Source organism: Heliangelus exortis, chromosome 4, assembly GCF_036169615.1.
Source record: "Heliangelus exortis chromosome 4, bHelExo1.hap1, whole genome shotgun sequence".
In the NCBI taxonomy this organism is placed as follows: domain Eukaryota; kingdom Metazoa; phylum Chordata; class Aves; order Apodiformes; family Trochilidae; genus Heliangelus; species Heliangelus exortis.
The window spans coordinates 20894855-20915688 of NC_092425.1; the positions used below are offsets into that span (position 1 = coordinate 20894855).

Consider the following 20834-nt stretch of genomic DNA (forward strand, 5'->3'; position numbering starts at 1 on the left):
TGAGATGAATCTGGCTGTTTGAGTGACTGCTGGGTAGTGCAGTAGTGGCAATACAGAGTTCATCACAGGTTATCATGGACTCTGAATTGTAAGAGAACCACAACTTTGGACATCAATAAGTGAGCTAAGGTTCACAGATCCATTATGATGGAAGCTTGCGCCTGCTTGCAGCAGAATCAGATCCTATCAGTCACTGACAAAATAATACTTCACTTCTTCAACTTCCCTCTGGTTTTATCTCCTTTTAAAATGTCTGGTAGTTCAGTCAGGTCTTGCAGCTGCAGAAAAAATTTCAACCTTTGTTCCAACTCCTGAATTAATGTTTTGATAAATAATGCAGCTCTGAGTCTCTCTTAAACCACATTTACGTTTTTAAATTGTCTCCATGTGCCTTTTGAGCCATTTAGAGCAATTGTTCTCGTTCAGCTTTATGAAGACGGCAAGGATAATAAAAGAGACTGGAGGAGTACTTGAGCCCTACCTTACTGCTTTGATTTTCTCCCTGGATAGCCTAGTGTATTCAATATTCAAGACAGGAACTGGACAAGATTAGAATACTTCATCTTGGAGACAACCTTCTCTCTTTTTTTATCTCTATCTTGGTAGGGATGTAATTCCAGAAGAGCAGAGAACAAGATACAGAATTGTAATATAAGTTCTTACTGCTCACATGAGCATTTCCAGTCTTCACTGCAAAACTCAGATGCTTTCCTCTTCTCTCCCTTCATCAGATGGAGGAGAACTGGAAGAGCATGAACACTGTCAGTATCAGAAAGTGCACTAAGGGGCTGTCAGGTTCACTCCAACTTTGCTTCCTTCAGATGTATCACCAACAATATCCAGAGCCAAGTCACTTACTGTAACCTAGATGGAAGCAAAGACAGCTGACTAAACTGGTTCTTTTGATCCTAGGCATGTGTTTGCATATTGTGGAAATTAACTCCTTCAGGAAAGAGAGCTTGTAGCCTGAATCTGAACTTGTAGGAAGAAAAAGGTTACATTTACAGGTAACCTCTGCATGCTGTAGCATTCAAGTCCTTCTTACACCACCAAGAAGGCAGGTGCATTGCAGAGGAAGAGACTTACTCTAGCACACCCTAAAGAGATGAAGTTTGAGGGCTTTGTCACTGTCTGGTCCTTCAAGTCATGGTGTCCTGGTGGCTTTTGCAGCAGATTAGGAGGTTTCATGTCTGGATTGCTGTTTGAAGCTTTAGTTGCAGGTTGCAGTGCTGAACTTCTTCAGTCTTTCTCCAGCAGCAGCCAGCAGGGGAGCGTTAATCTTCCAAGGGCCAGCTGTGAAAGAACAGACAAGCAGTAAGGAAGGCACTGACAGCCACTCGTGGTACATTTTTCTTTATTGACTTTCAGTCTTCAGTTTGTAAAGAAAGTGGGTCGTCAGTGTAAACCCACCCAAATTCAAGAGTTACCATATGTAAAGTGTTGTACGGAAACATTTGAATAAGCTGTTAGAAGAGGCTTATCTCCAGTTCCCACAGATGTTTCCCCTGTATTTGCATATGGATAATAGCTCTCTTTCTTCCTTTCCCCCAAACTTTGATCATCTTTAGATCTGATGTGATCTTGAAGCTTTTTCCAGGATTATGATGGTATTAATATTGGCTCTGAGGAAGCAGAAATTCACTTTTATCTCTTCCTAAGCAATTTTATGATTGTGATTCTGCACAGAAAATAAACTGAGACAAATTCACAGCATAATGTAGTTTCTTCACTGTCTTGGATTTACTTACTTTACTTGGATTTAACTTACGTTAAATGCAGCCATATGGTTCTGTGGAAGTCAGACATAAGCCTGTGCTGAGGGCAAACACCACCAGCTACAAGGTTTCATCTCAGAAGAATGTTAACAGAAGATGAAGACAGGCATAAAGTGCTCACAGAGAAACAAAAATCCAATTCCTTCCGGAGCCTACTGGGAAAGCTGATCTCATGCATCAGTGAACCAGAGTTCATATGAGACCTAGCCAGTAATTTCTGTTATCTTTTACATCTTCCCTACAATGCAGTTGGCAGAGATTAATCTTCTCTTTCCATCTGCTTCCTCAACTTAGTGCAAGGAATCAGATTTATTGATGTGATCTATCCATTAGCAAACCAGGCAGAGCTCTCTAATGTCAAGTGGCAGGTGAGGGTTGTGGTCTCACTCAGAGAATCCAGTTCAATCCAGCATGAATAGTGTCTGTCAGCAGAGAGAGAGCACACCAGTCAGTAGATGCAGTGCAAGGACTGATTGCCATCTCAGACTACTGTTTTTTCCACACTGGTTTTCTTCTCATTCTGACAGTTAATGTATCTGGTAGGGGGTTTGTAAACAAACAAGAAGCGTGATAACCTGTTCCCAAGAGGGAAAAATTCGGCTGGTTTGCATTAAGGGAAGTCAGAGAGAGAGAAAAAAGCCTAAATGAGAGAAGTTGGAGCAAACTAAAATAGCTGCAGCTGGATATATTCATCCTCTCATAAAGTTACTTTGTTAAGATAAATTTATTTCTTTGTATGGAAATGGTGAATAATATGCTAGATCTTCACTAGGCACTCAGTCTCTGTGCATGTGTCATTAATGATGTATTTGAGGTATGGAGTGAGAGATCCCAAACCTCACAAGTCTGTTCTGCCTGACTTTCACCTGACCCTTTGAACCATCAAAAAAATAAAAAGGTAAAGCTACAGCTACCCTTACACCTTGCTTGCCTACATTGGCCTCATGGTGCTGCCAAACTTTACATTACACTTCTGTGAAGTGAAGCAGAGTTAGTGATGGCTGATGTCTCCACAGAGTTCCATTTTGAATCTGCACCATTTTTGGACAGAAACTGGTACTTTCTTTTTAATTCAGGTGAGTAGTCATCACACCTGTATTCACTATGAAACAGAATAATTACAATTTTTAGTCCTGGAAATTCAATAATGTCATTATATTACACATAATAATTAGCAGCACTATCAGCTTCTGAGCAGAGAAGTTATGTCTACTGAAGTATTTGTCCTGAGGGGTAAATATGTCACCAGAACATAAATTCAGTAAAATTTATGTTTCTCTCAACTTGCCTTCACTCAAAGTGGATTCAGTAGATGTTTTTTCTGCCTCTTGATTGATCTTGATTGATCATATGATTGATGTGTTCCTAATTCTAGATGTCTAAGGTGTAGATATTAGCCCTTTGTGCCTTGGAGTGGATCCAGGGTAATGGATGGAGGACTGTAACAGAATGGAAAAGACCATTTACCTGGGTTTACTTACAAATGTCTTAATTCATATAATGATGTCCACAGATTCAACATTCCTTAGAGGCATATAGATAATTTTTATTAGAGTTAGATGATTGCCAATTTGAATTGGGTTTGGGTGGAAGATTAAACTGTGCTACACAGCTACAATATAAAAATTGATGTGCTCATTTCATAAAGTATTTAATCTCTGATTAAAAAAGACAATGCTGTTACCTTGTCTGGAGGAGTCAAGTGAAGTACAGTGTTAGCCTACAGAGCAAACCACTGGTCCTCTATTCTAATAACTTCTAAAATGTCCATGGTTTTCCTTGAATTGCAAGGAGACCAGATGAGTCAAATGTAACAGATTTGTGGACTTGTTATGTACATGAAGCAATGTTCAGAGAGTCAGGGATATATTTAAATATCTGGGAGCCTCTTGAAACCTAGGGATGAAAGGAACAAATATGCAAAATATTAAGGTCAGTTTTTCTTTCTTTTTCCATCTCTCCTCAAGTCACTTTCTGTTCTGTTGTCTCCTAAATGTCAGTTTTTCTTATAATCAGCACTGAAACAACAGGTATCTGAAAATAGCTTTCTTTAACTCCATAATTGCCTTTGCCTGACCCATAAAGGCCCTAAATTTTGCTTTTTTAATTTAGGCAATTACTTTTAATACTTTTGCATGTTCTACCCTAGCAATAAAATGAATCAAACTAATAGTATTAAAAATTTGTCTTTATATACTGCAGGGCAAACAGTACATACTCATTATACAAGAACAAGGGAACAATCAATTAAATTTAAATTGAAATTTACAGAAGAAAATACATTTTGACACAATGCATGTTTAGCCTAGAGAACAAAACGCCACAAGACATAAGTGAGAAGATGAGTGTTGGACTGATTAAAGAAAGAGTGTGCTGTTACTGAATAAGTAGACTGTAAGGGTGTCCATCCCCTCCATTCATCCAGTACCAGCCATGCTCAGATAGGGCATTGTCCTGGTGTTCTGCCCTGCTGTGATAATTCTGCTTTCTCCTTATTTGGTTACAGGTACAGATTTTGCACATGTTCTCTCTCAAGTATTATCCTTCTCCACAAAACTTGCTTATTGTACTGCATGTGCTTGCAAGAATCTTAGCCTTGCACTGTTTTTTAGACAGAGATCTTCTTCAAAAGTCCAGGTCAGAAACAGTTTCTAACACTGAATGTCCTTTACAATGCAGTCTTCTGAGTGTTACAGCTGTTTTTCCTGTGGTGGTCTCTAAGGATCTGAAGAACCAATATCATTAACACTGCCATGGGATTGACCAGACTGCTTTGAGGAGAAAGTGCTACAAGAAAACCTGTACTCTGGGGGCACTGTGACTTTTGTTATCGATCATAGTGGAATCTCTCTGTTAAGAAACATGACCAAATTAGTAGATTTGTTCTGCTCCAGATTTTTCAGATTCTCGTGCTCTACAGTAGCACCAAAGATTCAGAGACTTCAGATGGAGGGAGGGATTTAGATTTTTTAAGCATACAATTTTCTTCTGCATCAGTGGTATCGTAGCTCTTAAGGTGAGGAGTGTTTTATTGTTATATATGCAAAATGCTTAGCAATATTGACCTTTTTTTTTTTTTTTTTTGTGACAGCAGTCGTCATCTAAATAATAACATTGCGCAAAATAACAGCTGTTTTTAAATCTCACTGGTGAGGTGATAATACATCATGCATATTCTGATGTACCAAGAGAAGTTCAATAAAATTTGCCTGGCCCTTATTTACACTTTGATATTTAGTATGAATTTTAAGTCCTGGGTGACTTTTAATACATTGTGACACAATCGCTTTAAAAATAATGTAGGATACTCCTTTTTGCTTGGTGATAGTTTATCTGTATATTATCTCTGCTTCTGGCAGTCTGGAGCTTAGGGCTTCCCAGACATGGTGTCATATTTCATTCTTTGATGCATAGTAGCCTTTTTCTTCATTATCTGCGGTCAAAAGATTTTGTCAAATATATTTTTTGTTAAAAAAATGTTCTAAACCACATTTCTGTTGCTGGACACCTGCCTGTCTGGTACCAAAAGTATTTGGTTGTATGGCCTGAGCTTTACTGCCCTTGAATATTTTGATAATCTTATCTCCTTTTCTCTATCACAGTTTTCAGTTAGCTTAACTTTTCTGCCCAACCTGTGGGGGGTTTTACCACTTTTTTTCCCCTCCTGTTTCCTATTACTGAACTTAGTAAAGGGTGTTCAAAATTTATTTTCCACAAAGGAAGTGGCAGCACAGAGAAAATCTTACTTGATGTGAATCCTTCCCCACTCAACAGTTGAGGAAGAAGAAAACAGTCGGCATGTCAGCAGGTGCACACCAGCACCTGGTGCTCAGAGTGTACTGTGTTAAATTAAAAGGATTATTATTTTACTTTTATTCATATGCTTTTGTTTTCTGAGTTGATATCCTTGAGGTTTTTGATGCTGTATTTCCGTCCTTTAAAGATGGAAGATTAAGTAAAATGTCTACTATTTGTGAAATAAGGGGACTCCCCAGCCGTCTTTGCATACAAGGATTAGTTTGTAAGATAATTCTCTATTTTGCTACTGTTCTGTCATTTAGACTTGTTAGGTACAGAATTCATTTCTCCTAAGATGTTAAGATTAGCCATACTTCTAACAGAAACATATATTGAATAAGGAGATAGAAACATATATTGAATAAACATAAAAGTACAAGATTATTTGGTTTAAAGAGGGAATTGAATTATTTAATAAAAACAGAGTTAGCTTTTCTTGTAAAATATTAGCATAATTCACTGGATTTTTGTACTCTAAAGCTTAATGAAATATTTAAAGTGCTGCTTACATGAAGATCTAGCAAGCACTTGTTAGATGATCAATTTTGAATGGAAGACAGGCTACTGCAGATGATATAAGCTCCCTCTGAGCTGAAACATGGTGTAATTGCCAGTAAGTCAGTGCCTGGTCAAGTAGTGCAAACAGTTTAGTCTGTAGAAATTAGCAATTTGAGTTCTATGGTTTGAAAAGACAGGGTAAATGGATATATGGATAATTAAAATCATTTGTGGATAGATTACGTTTCAGAAGCGTAAGAATGTCAGCATTATCTGGAAGCAGCCTGGATTTGTTGTCAGTTACCATATCCTTCTGAGCGTCTCATAGGAACATTTTTTGGCATGGCTTAGTGAGGCAGACAAGATGTGCAAGTCTGATAGTGTTACACTTTAAATACTTATCACTTGGAGTTAATGTAGCAGGAGAGTCTCTGACAACTTTGTTAGAACTGCCACTCATTAGGAATAGAGAGAACCTAACACATTTTCTTAACACAGAGGAAGATGCCAGGATGGGTTTTCTGTCGTTACTTTTCCCTCAGCATTGGCCAGCCAGCCGGTGTGACCACTCTGGCGTTGTATTCATGGCATTCAAAGCAAAGGAGAAATATCTAAAGGGAAGAGTCCTGCTGTGTGCTGCCTAAGACTACACACTGCTGAATTCATGTTAGAAAAAAAGTAGTTTTCTCTCATTGCCTTGATGCCTGGGGCGGACTGTCAGAGCTATGGCAGTTCACACCACCCTAGATATGCAGCCATCTTCCAGGTTTATCAATGGGATTAACAACTCAAAGGCTTTGAGAATATGGATTACAGTTTCTAGTATGCTGTGCTGTACCAAAGCTCAGCTCTCACTTTCTCAGAGAAGCAAAATAAACTATCAGAGGCTGCTGTTGCATTATTTTGTTAAATCTTAGAGTATGTGGAGTTACATTCGAGTGCTTGTATAATACCAGTTTCCATTTTTAGCCTGTTGAGCCTAACAGTGAGAGCAGGAGGATGTGAAACTTATCTGTTGGTCAGGCAGCTTATTCCTGACATGGAAGCTGGTGTATAGGAATATTATTACTATATCTACTGTATGGCTTCTCTTCCGCCCCCCAAAACAGTACACATTGCACTTAGAGAGGGAAACAGCCACCTTTGTGTTTGGCATTTTTTAAAGATACAGGTAGATAATGTTTATGAAATATACCTGCACACAGTATTTATCATCTATAGCACAAAATGAAAAAGAAGTGAAGAACAAGTGGATAAGACAGTTTATCAGGACTTCATAAATATACATGCTCCTTTGAGTTTGTAAAATTAAAGTAATGATGTTGTAAGGTGTAAAACATTTTTTCCATAGGGGTGGTTCTTATTTGGTGTTTCCTGCATAGAAAATGTCAACTTTTAATTAAGTACCTTATTATAAAGGATTTAAACCACGAGGGCTCTTTCATTTTAAATCATTGGTAATCCTCTGAGCTCAGAAGTGAAGAAAAATTGGGATATGCTGTTGTGCATCAGTAGATCTAGTGGGTATCATCCTGTTGTTACTGTGAGCAAGCTTAATGTTGTTATGCTATGTAGCATATTTCATGGGATCATGTTTGTAATGCAAATCCTTTCAATGAGATTGCTTATGCCAAGATGTTCTGGTTCCATCTGTTAACCTCCCATAGAAAAATCACCTGCAAATAACAACCCTTGTTTATCATCTGCTGGTATTTTTCTCAGGCTACAGTGGGGCAAATTAATTTCTAGTATCCCTACAGCACATTTCTGGGGAAGCCACTATACCTGTACAGGTTGCTCCATTACCATGCAAGGATCCAAGGATCCAGGAGAATGAAAGTCCCATCAGCTAAGAAGGAGTCAACAGTGCCATGTGGTAACTGGAGGGCTTTCCCCTCCACAGCTAGCTCCTAGCTTGCTAGATCCTCTGAGCCACACTAGAGATGGCATTCAGTAGGCAAACACAGTGTAGGCATGCACTTGGCTTCAGGAGGACCTGGGTATCAGCAATTCATGAGTGTCTCTTGCCCACTAAAAAATGCAGACACGTCTCCAGTTCTGTTTTGCTGTTCGTGCGTTTGGTAAGTTCAAAATTCTTCACAGTGTTCTTTTATTTTTAGGTCTTCATTTTCTAAAATCCTAAGGTAAGGCCAAGCCTTACACTACAGAGTTGTGAACATCACAAAGTGGTGTAAAAACCCCTGGTGCAAAGACCTTTGGGTGAGGTTTTGTTTATCATAGAGCTGTATACATGCATCAGGAAAAAAAAACCAGGTAGTATATGCCATGCTTAGAGGCTTTTCCACAGTAATTATGTTTGCATGAACTGAAATTAAAGGATTGTACTGTAGATAGGCTCAGGAACTATTTCCTTTATAAATTTTAATTAAACAAAATTAAGTTTACTGGTAACTCACAGAGTGTGTCTTAACTTTGGCTTTGCTTTTCTGTTGCTGGCTGTGGTTCTTTATGAGCACTTACTAAATATATATATTTTTAGAGTACTTCCCAGGCTGTAGCTAGCCCCTCTATCCATAATCAGATCTTGTTATGGTAGGATTATGTGCTAGGAGATATGAGTTAGTGAACTGAGTATTTAGGACACACACAAACACAAAAAAATCTTTTAACTGACTAATTTTGGCAAAGTTGCCAAAATTTTGTGTCTGAGAGATTGCTGTTTTCTTTGTACTTAACCCAGGAAAGCTGTGATAAGTAGAGTGGGCTAAAGTCAGATTGCTCATTATTGACTTTTTAATGGAGTTCCCTGTAGTATGTAGCGGAAGCCAACAAAAATAAACAGCAGCAGAAAGTCCGTCCCTACTTATTGGATAAAATCCTCAGGACCTCCTCCCTACTATACCATATTTTGGGTAGTTCTGTTTCCTGTCTGGATTCCAGTGAATTACTAGTGTTTGATGGTTTTTGCTCTTTCCTTCAAGGGAAAGTGCCTTTTGTATGTGTGAGTGTCATGACAAGTATAGCTTCTATGACCATTTGTAGGTTGGATGTTGTTAGTTATTTGAAACATAAGCAACATCAAACAGAAGAGGTATGATTGCCTGTGCTCCAGCTTTATTAACTTTTATACTTTACCATACACTCTTTCTTCCACAGGCATTTCCTATTCAAAACAGGAACAGGGACCACACCGCTGTTCAGTACTGCAACGCCAGGGTACACAATGGCATCCGGCTCCGTTTATTCCCCTCCTACTCGGCCACTACCTAGGAACACTCTATCCAGAAGTGCTTTTAAATTCAAGAAGTCTTCGAAGTACTGTAGCTGGAAATGTACTGCACTCTGTGCTGTAGGGGTGTCAGTGCTGCTGGCAATACTGCTGTCCTACTTTATAGGTGAGTCTCGTTTTTTATAATTGTCACTGTGAACAGGGGTGTCTGATGGACTGTATATGGACTGTGATGTACTAACCTTTAACTGGCAAAGTTTTTGGTAACAGTAAAAGCCACAAGAGTGATTTAATGAAAACTCCTAATTGTTTGGAGGACATAGAAAATCTGAATATTTTACAAGCGTTCTGCAGCATCGTAGCGGGTGAATTAACTTCAAAGAAGTATTTGAACTGCAATTAATCTATGTGGTATCTAGTTCTTACCAAAGTATGTGTAAAACATAGGCTGTAAAGATTCTGTAATGTTAATATAAGTTGCAGCATATGCATTCATCTGGTGAATGCATAGAATTCATTTCCTTTTATTTTGCATGATATATAACTGATACAGTGCTTAGGAATGCTGTCACTTACTTCGTTAATACATACACATACTTCTATGTACAGAGCTACAGCAAAAGTCTAATACACATTTTCAATTGCAAGACAGGGAAAATCCAAAAGGACAACATGCAGAGAAGATGGAGACTTCTTTCTCTCTTGTGGGTTGTTTATTTTTAATTATTCTCTCTTTTCTCTATTTGTTAAATTCCGTTTCTCAGTTTTCATTTTAGGGGATTTCTTTTATTTCTTCTTCTCTTTAATTATTGAATTTCATAAATGTTCACTATAAATATTACATAATTTGAATTTTAGGCAGTTAATGGAGGCAGCACTTGTCTGTGAGAAAAATGTCATTAACTTTATTAAGGGAACAGAACAGGCGCTTTCTGTATCTGTAACTTTTTCTGCAGCTTTATCCAGATTACAGATTTTTTCACCTTTGAGTTCATAAAAGGTCTTTGAAGACTTTCAGCAATTTGTTAATTAGAAATTTAAGTCACCACACTTACTGAAATGTAAGTGTAAGGGTCTGGTTTTTGGAATTGGTTGCACTCAGATTCGGAATCTTAATAAGTCAAGGAAAGAATATAGAGGAGAGCCAATGCACTCTTTCTTTTAAAAATAAGTGTAAATTGAAAATAAAGCCAAGAAGGCCTTATGAACCTTAAATCTTCATTGCTTTTGTTGAAACAGCCTTGCTACATTTCTATCCAAGGCATAGCCTAAGATGTATGAAGCCTTTGAAGTAGTTCTTACTGGGCTGAAGCTCCTGTGAACAATGCAAGAAACTGGGCTGCTGAGTAGCTGAAGGAATTCCTCTCTGCCCCAGCAAAGCAGGGCTCCTTTTCCACTGCAGCTTTCAGTCCCAAAGAGAAAAGGCATGTGTGTAAATATAGGGCTTGCCACTGCTGTCTGGTCCCGTTCAGTCATTGGGTTTGTGGGGGTTTTGTGTGAATGTGCACAGGAGTATAAAGGTGTGGTTTGCCATAAAGCTTTGCAACTATATCCTTTTTTAAGTGGGATTGAATAATCCCATTTGTAAAACACAATTATTTGCATTTGGTCAACATAATACTGCCTCATAAGTCATCAGAGGCAAACATATGCTCTAAATAAATCCATAAATACAAAAGAAGGAATTCAGCACGAAGTTTCATGTAAAAAAATGAGAAAAACAGCCATACAGATAATAAAATGCTGAAGACCTGATTCTGAGCTGAGCTCTACACTTTGCTAGCCCCAAGGAGCCAGATTACTTATGAATCTGAGGGGCACAAGATGATAGCTGTACTGGATTATTTCTCCCACAGGCACATTAAGAAATATAAGCATGTCTAATGCACCTCTATTCCTGTATTCGGGAAAAAGAGCTGAGCTTTCCAGTGAGTGAGAGCTTTCAGCTCCACACATCATTTGTTCACATACTCTGTAAAAAAAAGCAAAATATGGCTGTACAGCATTTCATGGGCACATGCCAGATCACATCCTTGCTGAGGTAAACAATGCACAAGGGCCTTGCCCTGCCCAGAGTCAATAGGGAGCTTCTCGCCTACGGGTGATATTACACATATTTCAGCTAACTCAGCAATCTAAATGCAAAATCCAGCACTCAGGGAGTCTCTCTAGAGAACTTTGGGTCCATAAAACCATGAATGGATTACACTCATTCATATATGTGGTTTTCCCATCTCTACAGAAATACTGTCCATTTAACAGGCCATTAAAGTATAAATCAGTGGAAATCATTAATATAAGATGGAAATGGTCCTTCATCTTGGTTAACCATTTCATAGGATAGGTGTGAAAGGTAAATGACTGAATAGGAAATTGGTCATCACATAAGAAGGTGCGAAGGACTGCAGTATTGTGTGACCTCCTCTGACTCAGTGGTCTGACTTGCCTGCTGTCCCCCAGGGGTCAATACTCTGTCTGGTCTTGTTCAACATATCCATAAACAACCTGGACAAGGGTACAGAGTGTTCACTCAGCAAATTCACTGATGTTACAAATCTGGGAGGGGTGGCTGAGACTCCAGAGAGCTGTGCTGCCATCCAGCGTGACCTGGACAGGCTGGAGAGCTGGGCAGAGAAGAACCTGATGAGGTTCAGCCAGGGCAAATGTAAGGCCCTGCAGCTGGGGAGGAAGAACCCCAAGCACCAGTATAAGTTAGGGGTGGACCTGCTGGAAAGCGGTTCAGAGGAGAAGGTTCTAGGGGTCCTGATAGTGAGTATCCATGAGCCAGCAGTGTTCCCTTGCTGCCAGGAAGGCCAATGGAATCCTGGGCTGCCTAAAGAAGAGTGTGGCCAGTAAGTAGAAGGAGGGTATTCTGCTCTGGTGAGGCCACAGCTGGAATACTGCATCCAGTTCTGGGCTCCCCAGCTCAAGAGAGACAGGGAACTACTGGAGAGAGTCCAGAGGAGGGTGATGAAGATGACTTGGGAATTGAAACATCTCTCTCATAAGGAAAAGCTGAGGGAGCTTGGACTCAGAGGATGGAGCCAGACTCTTCTCAGTAGTTCCCAGTGACAGGATAAGGGGCAACGGGCACAAGCTGGAAGGCAGGAAGTTCCATTTAAACATAAGAAAAAACTTGTTTACTATGAGGTTGACAAGGCACTGGAACAGGCTGCTGAGGGAGGTTGTGGAGTCTCCTTCTCTGGAGATGTTCACAACCCACCTGGATGCAGTCCTGTGTAGATTGGATGAAAAAAGCAGGGGATCCTGCTTTAATGGGAGAGCTGGACTAGATGATCTCTAGCGGTCCCTTCCAACTCCGACATTCTGTGATTCTGTGGCATGTCACACTTGTAAGCCAGTTTGAGACACATTTTAAACTTCACAGAGAGACACTGCCATGAGTGTGAAAACGTTACAGCCCCTGCTGCAAAACACACTGGTACATGGTAATAAGGAATGGAGTGTAGCTGATTTCTACTCTGTGAGTGTGGCAGCTACAGACTGAAGAAATAATGGGACTGCTCATCTGGTGAATGGTGTGTAACCAGGCCCTTCTCAGGAAGGGCTGAAAGATGAACATGTTGCACCCAGGTTTATTTTAGTTGCAATGGATATGGGGTAGAGAAAGTGACTTCATATCCCACTACCTCTGCTGAGGCAGCATAAGGCAAAAGAGACAAAGTGCTAGATTGCATGTCTGCCTTTGCTGAACTGCTCAGTCAATTACAGCTCAAACAATTAGTCCAGCCCAGAGGAAGGAACTGCATCCAGGGTCTGCTCTGTCTTGCACTCCTTCTATCACTTGGACAGGAAAGACTCCTACATTTACAGTCTACATAGAGGAGGTGAGGGCAAATAATGTCATCATCGGCACGGACCAGAGCAAACACTGCATTAAAAGGCCACCTAATGCAGTTTTGGGGGTCACAAGGAATTGAAAATGTTAACTCAGCCTAAAAGAAAGTCTCACTCCCAGCCTCCCTGCATATTCTTGCTTTTCGAGCCCTCATGGTCTCTCTCAACCATTTTGCAATGTACAAAATGTTTAAGTTTACCATCTTTATCAAGACCTGCTAACTTCTGGAGAAAAGAAGTGAGCTGTGGAATATGTAGAGGCTCTCTACTGTTAAATGGTTCAAAAACAAGGAATGAAACAACAGAAACATGCAAGTGCTGAACCAAAAGATAGTGCAACAATATACAGATGAATGGAATTTAAAAATAGCTCTAGTTTAAAGAATTTAAAGAAAAAGCGTCCTGAAATAAGGAGTTAAAAAGATGGTGAATAAAGAATGTAAACTGCCTCATTTGGGGATCAAGATTAGACTGGAATTTCTTCAAGCTGCTCATTTGCTTAACAGCTAGTCATAATCAGATTTGCAACCAAGGAAGAAAATGACCAATTTTTTTTCCAACGAGAACATTTTAGAATCTTTCTCCCTTCCTTTTTGGAAGACTAGGAAGAGCAGTATTAAATTTAAGACATGAAAGCATAAGAAATGTGAAGTTGCCTTAGTTTGACCTTTTTCTATATACATATTAATCATTTTACCCAAACTTTGTACAGGGAGTCTGTGTGAGAGCCAGAAATAGCATCCAGCTTTACAACGTGCATGACAACACATGACTTTTTCCTTCTTCTCCCTATGGTTTACTGCCTCATTCAGCATCCACCATTTGCAGTGAATGATGGTAGAGTTTTTGTAGAGCAATTCCTAGGACAAACATGGTCATCAAATCAGTTTCATATGTAACCTTCATACTTCAGTTCTGCCTTTTGGGATCTATTCACTCTTGGTTTATTAAGGGGAGGAGTTTGTTGTTCCTGGCTGTGCTTTTTTTCATTACAGAAGAATTCACTGTGCGATTGCATCAGTCAAGAGTAGTTGGTTGTAGTATATTGTTGCATAGGACAGAGTCTGGCCACCTGCATTTACAGATTGGTACTGTACTAATTATTTCTTCTTTAGTGTGGATTCAAAAACTGGATAAAATCAATGAGAATTTGGGGACATTGGGAGCCCTCTTTCTTCCCCAGGAATTGCTTTAGCAATGGATTCTCCATTGCCAATGGCACTGTCTTGACATTGTCTAAGTCAGTACAACTTAATGCAATTTGCACAGTGCATGGAACCAAAGAGGAGAGCAGTTTTCTTCAGTCAGTGTTAGAATTATAGCACCAGATCCAGTCAGCTAGGCTTGAAGAGTTGCACACTGACAGATTGCATGCATCTGTCATGGATCTTGTCTTCTGTCTGCTAAATAGGTTTCTATCAACATAAAACATTCTTTGAATACACAGTGAGACCTGACCTATTTAGCTGTCCTGACGTCTTCACAGCAATCTGTCATACTTCCAAGTCTTCTGAGCATTTTGCCCTCTGTGTACCTTGGGACTGAACTTTTTGTTAGCCTTAACTCTGCAGACAGTCATCAGGACAAGAATATTCACCAGACAGCTATTCTTTCTGATAAAGGAAATAATTAAGTATCACTGAAAACAGAAGGACATCTCTTCTCTAGGGAAAAAGGAATTTTATTTAATTAAAAAGGCCACAGGACTATTTTTATGACTCCTGCTTGCTATGAGCAGTTAAGCAAATCCATTTTGGACAGAAAAGCAAGCTAACATTTAGACTTAACAACTGAAACATCTTGTAGTTTATGTTTCATTCTATGAGAAACTGTATAAAAACTGCTGTTCTGTTATATCACAGAGATAACCATACAGTCATAATGCAAATTGCAAATGAAATGTAAATGGGAAACAGATACCAGTCTTTAAAGCTGGGTTTGTTAATTACAGAAATTCTTATTTTCCACATTTGTGTAAAAATAGATACATTGTGCTTGGTTGTGATACACTGTGATTATTCTGCTGTGCATTCATACTTTCTGTCCATCTCAGAATGTTTTATCGTTACCTCAAGATATTTACACTACACTAAAAATGTATATGCTAACAGTTTTCTAATAATGGACAGTTATTTTCAGTCAGTCCAAATAGTAACAGAGCAACTTAAAATAAGACATTGTAATGTAAGAAAGAGAAGAAGGGGGTGTCCAGGAAAAATAGCAAACAAGTTTCATCAGTAGAGGAGACTGACACAGAAGGATGCACAGTGTTAAAATTACAGTTAAGGATCAATTAGCTATCCAGAGGGTGAATTCCAAGTAGTCCTTTAAAATGAGAAAATTGTCTGTTTCTGCAGACTGAGGTTAACTTTCCATGTCTCCAGTGCTGCTTCTGAGTTTGTTGTCTGTAGTTCTGCCATATTGCTCAGGATTTAGTATGACAGCTGCTGGCATTCACATCTACTCATAGACTATGGAGGACCAGATGCCTTTCCAGTTGGGCTCGCTGGCAGAAGTCACAGTAGAATACAACTGCCCTTCCCAAAACAAATGGACTTATGACAATTACAGAACTGGATTTCTTGTGACTAAAGCAATGACTAAATATACCTTTAATCAAAAGCAATCTGTTTTGCTTTATCAATAAAGAACAATATAATATTTCTTTTTTTATTGCAATGTCAAGTTAACATTACTCTGCTATTTGTAAAGTTCAATTACTGCCAGGAATGAAGAAAACAACTTAATTAATAATGCCGTTTAAATGGAATTTTTATTACAATACCCAGCATAGGTATTGTAATTAACAGGCATGAGGGAGAGTATAGTTTAGGTGCCATTAATCACCTTTACTTTCATGATGTGTTTATAGAAGCTGTTTGTCTCTTTGACCTGCATTTAATTTTGAGTATTGTAAATTTATTGTCACTGAGAGCTTTGTCAAGAACTTGTGTTTTCTACATTCTCTCCCTATTTCTGTCAGTTTTCCTAGGTTGTGCTGGGACCTTAGCTATGACTGAAGCTTCAGTGAGGTGTGTGGGATGGAAATAAGTCCTCTGTCTGCAGATATGTGGCAGATTTTTAACATTTGCCAGCTTTTTTTCTCTCATTCCATCAAATTAGAGGCATTGAGGTAGACTAGCATATTATATATCTGATTCTAAAAAAATTTTTTTTAAATCAGTAATATTTTTTTATAATTTTGCCTTTCCTCTTGACCTGTTGTCATCATTTGAGGAAAGTGCTCTGAGCTTTTACATTTTAACCACATATCACAGTGTGTTCAAGCTACTATCAATCTACAGCAGGGAAACTACTAAGAACCTTACTGAGAAAGAATATCAGCTATCTAGGCATGGCTTTTTAGTGCTGTCAGGTTCTACCAAGCACGTAGGAGAACCACATCAATTTCTCATGTTCTTGCTCAGTATCTGCCTGTATCTAGAACACTGAAGGCAGCCACTGTCTCCAGCATTATAGAAGGTACATCACTTCATGCAAACTTGTTAGCAGCTTCTCATCTTAACAATCCATCCGGCTTTTAGGGAAGGCTTTGGATGTTGTTAGTGCATTTGGAGGCAGCAGCAGTGTTCCCTGTCATCTTTTCTTTTCCAAAATAAAAGGTTTCCAGTACCAGTTCAGGCTTTGTGGGAGTTGAAAGTGGCTGCCTCTCAAAATAAGAAGCTGTGGGTTAGGTACGCAGGGATGTTTTGCTTCTGTCCAGAATTGATGATTCCAAGTCTTGCCCATCTAAATTGTCACAAGCAGCCAGAAGCTTCCTGCCTGTCATGGCAATGCCATGACTCTGCCTCCCCAGTGTGTGGCTCTGTCAAAATCTGCTTGCCTGCTGTTTTATCCATCAGTGCCACATCTTGCTCTTCTCTGACAGAAGAGTAAGATGTGGTCTGACTATAAGGTAGGACCAAAGGGTATTTAACCTCTTCAATTGGGCCTTGAGTGTGTGGTCATGTACCTGCTAAATGCAGGAGAACACAATTATTTATCAGGTAGAATCCACCTCCTGAAATGTCTAAAGGATTTCAGCATTCTGAATGGACTACAAGGAAGTCCTCAAAGACTGAAGTGCTGATGTCCTGGTTCTGTTTTGGTACTTCGTTATCTTTAAACAGAGAAATATAAAAGATGAATGATTAATAATTGTAGGGCATGCCTTACTAACATCAGTTCAGGCAACTCCTTTCAGTCATTTCTTACACATGCTTTGTAAATGGCAGTAAATACACAGGTGACCCTCCACACAGTTTTTATGACTTAATATAAAGCTGAATATTACAGCTAGTGCTTCTGTGACTCTCTGCATTGCAGAGATTTTCAGCTTTTCAGATACATTTTCAGATTTTCAGGTAAATTTATTTTCCTTAGTATTCCATAGCTATGACTTTCAAGTATCTGTATGAGTTTTGTTTGATGTTTACAGCATTGCTGGTGAGTTCATTGGGCCTTCTCAGTGTGGAATTGTTTTGTAAACAATAGCATATTTTCTTGAGTTTACTACATTTTTTTGTTCAAAACGGGGAGATGGAGATAGAAAATGAAGTTGTTATACTTCACCACCTTGTTGGGCTGAATTGGGCTGAAAATGTTTTTTTACATCTTTCATTCAATTAGTACAAAATCTAAACATGTTGACTGTATCTTGAAGCACAAACATTAAGTATACTTATTAAGAATGCCATTATGGATAATACCTCTGGCTGATGGTTTTTAACCAAAAATGTTGTTACTTTGTTTCAAACTAAGTGCAAAACTTAATTCACGGTATTAATATTTGATTGGTGTTGTGGATGCCACATCCTAGTATTGTTAGTGGCACCAAGAGTGAAATGTTCATTGAGAAACATAATCCTCACACAGTGGATGTATTGGAACATGTAATTGGCAGTCAGAAGGTTAAAAGAGACTTTGTAAAAGAGAGCAGGTTATCCAGAGATTAAAAAAGTTGATCTGCCAAGGAGCATACCCACCTCTGCTCTGAAGAAGGTTTGTATTCTAATTAAGATTTATCACAAGGTTTTCGACAGTGGTCTTGTCACCCTTCCAGTTTTGCCTAGTGGACCAAATTGAAATTCAGTAATCCTGGCAATGTAACAAGTGTAGTAATAAACTGCAAGATGACATGTAGTGATTGTTCCACTATGTGGATTCTGCCATCACACTGTGATGCAATAGGGTGATTTTTCAAAATCTGGATGGTATTTTTAAGAACACCAAAGACTCTTGCAAGCACATAATGTAGAATTGTGGGCTCTTCTTCACTCCTTCTAAAATCTGCTGGCAGGCCCCCAAATAGAAGCACTTTTTCAGTCTAATGAGAAATTAAGTTAATTTAAACCAGATCCTATTTTTTTTTTCAAGGGATTTGTGAGCTTAGAGTAATTTAGATATATAGTTCCTATTTTATCAATGGAGGCAAATGTGTAGTGTATTTTAGTAATATGTAAGTATGTGTGATACTTCAAATATTCTATTTGTTCAAGAGATGTTCCAAAGTATAGATGAAATTATTCAGATGGTTGCTCAGGTTGTTGTGGACATAGGATTACAGTCTTCTTTGCTGATAGTTTCCATTAATTTCTAATTCATATCTACAAAGAAAGTAGCCAGCCCTTAGAGACGTATTAAAACTGGTAGCTTTGTGTATAAATCACATCTTTAGTAATTTGTGTCGCTTCTGTAAATTGCCATCTATTCTTGAATCTTTTCTCTGAAGAGAACTGCTTGGTCTCTTTTTTTGAATGCTTTAAAATTTCATGCTGATAAAAATGTTTGATTTATATGAGATTTTGGTAAACCTCTCCATACACAAGCACTTTAAAATAAAAAGGTCAAGCATATGTGTCTGAACTTGCTGTGAGCAGTATCATTTGATGTTACATTTATGACTGAGATTGCAAGAACACGTGGGTTTTATATAGGTGTAATTACCCCACTGCAGTGATTAATTATAGATGAAAGTTAGATGTCCTCTGAAGTAGGCAGGAACCGTTAGATATGAGATCCTTCATTTTCACATTGATGCCATTTCAGACAACTTCATTTACCAAAAGAGAAAAAAACAAAAACAAAACAACCAAAACAAAAAAAACCCAACAAGCTGTCTCTTAGGAATCATCACCTATAACAACATTTGTTTTTTTAATCCAGGAAAAAGAGGATGTGGATGTTTACATTTGAAATGCTTCATTTTCCTCAGTAATATAACCCAACAAACAAACCCAAAGTGGTTTTCCCAATATTTGGTGAAATAGGATCACATAAAGGCACCTATTTTACTAGCTCTATAGAATATGGGGTGTTAGGTGTGGTAAATAAGTATCAGCCATTTAGAAAATTAGAAACAGTTAAGTAAAGAGACAAATGTGTTTCCTGTGGTTTTTGTTGAAAAATAAGTTACCATTACTACAGTACAGGAAGGGCAGTATTTTTATTTCTGTAATACTCATTGAACACTCTAAAATAGCAGCCAGCTGCATAGCATTGACAGTCTTTGCTGACCACTGTTTTGCATGAGTTTTACAAAGTATAACACAATAACTGAAAAAATTATCTTCACTTGAGCTCCAAGCTCATCCGGTCTTCATTTGACTGGCTCCAAATCTTTTCACACAGACAAGGAGTAGTTCTTTATGTTTTCAACTTACTTGCCAGGTTTTTGGTCCCCAGCAGCTCCTTTTCTGCCTCTCTCCTCTTGTTAATCTCAATTAATGTAAAAATATTGAGGTAGCCACATGTTTGAATAAAAGAGATAAAGTCCTTGTTATTTCAGTTCACCCAAATCCAAAAGTAGCAGATAACTTTAAAATACATCCTTATTACTGATCCAATATCTTTTCACACACAGGAAAAGGAGTAATTGGTTTTCTCCAACAATTTTACAAGTGACTGCCACTTTAAAGCTAAGACTGCCTGTTCTTAATGTCACTTGTAAGACTTTATAGTTCAGTGTCATGTCTGATTTCATTTTAATAGGGGAAAAAAAAATCCACGTGAAACTGTAATCCTAACTTTTCCCTCCCCCTGAGGCTTATGTAACTCTTAAAAAATACTAAGTGGCTTATAAACTGGCTTGCTAGCAACAAATCACTGGCTGTGCAAACAATTAACAATTAGGTTATCTTTATGTCGTAGGTTACTTTCGTAAGCTATATATGGTAAGTTATGTTTTTTCTTTGCATTTACTGATAGTGTTTATCGTGTACTTACAGTGTATCGTTACTTATAGGAATAGTTTGGTAAAAGCCACATCTCACTTTAGTGAGGCTTCCGGAGGAATGTTATGGGTATGTTATTCCAATGCATATGAAATGCATTAATGAGTGTATCATAAAGGATGCTCCATCTGGTAGCCAGTCCCTCCTGTGTGTCTCTGGCCCAGACACGCAGCTCTTCAGGCATCAGTGAGTCCTGCTGATGCAGTGAGGAACTCTGTCCCTGTAAGGACCTGAGCTAAAATGGAGGGTGGTGGAGAGGTTTCAGCAGGGGGAGGACAGTTCTTGGTTTGTTGAACCAAGGATTTGCTAGTGATTGTTTGCTTATGCAGATATCTAATGGTTTATATGTTTATATAGGTGTTGAGGCAAGGTAGAGTTGTGTGAAAAGGCCTCTTTGATGGTGAACTCAATGTGTCCATTCTGTTTTTAAATATGGATTTAAGTGGAAATTCTGTGGTTTTGCAAGTCGATCTGCATGCACTG

At 38.6% G+C, this 20834-nt stretch overlaps 1 protein-coding gene across 15 annotated transcripts in view; it reads left to right on the forward strand.

The window, feature by feature from the left end:
• The window catches only part of TENM3 (teneurin transmembrane protein 3), a 403572-nt gene that overhangs the window by 278712 nt on the left and 104026 nt on the right, over positions 1–20834 (forward strand). For all 15 annotated transcript variants that reach the window (XM_071743228.1, XM_071743230.1, XM_071743231.1 and 12 more), the window contains one exon: positions 9189–9427. In XM_071743228.1, the coding sequence (XP_071599329.1) occupies positions 9189–9427 (239 nt within the window). The remainder of the gene's footprint in view (positions 1–9188; positions 9428–20834) is intronic.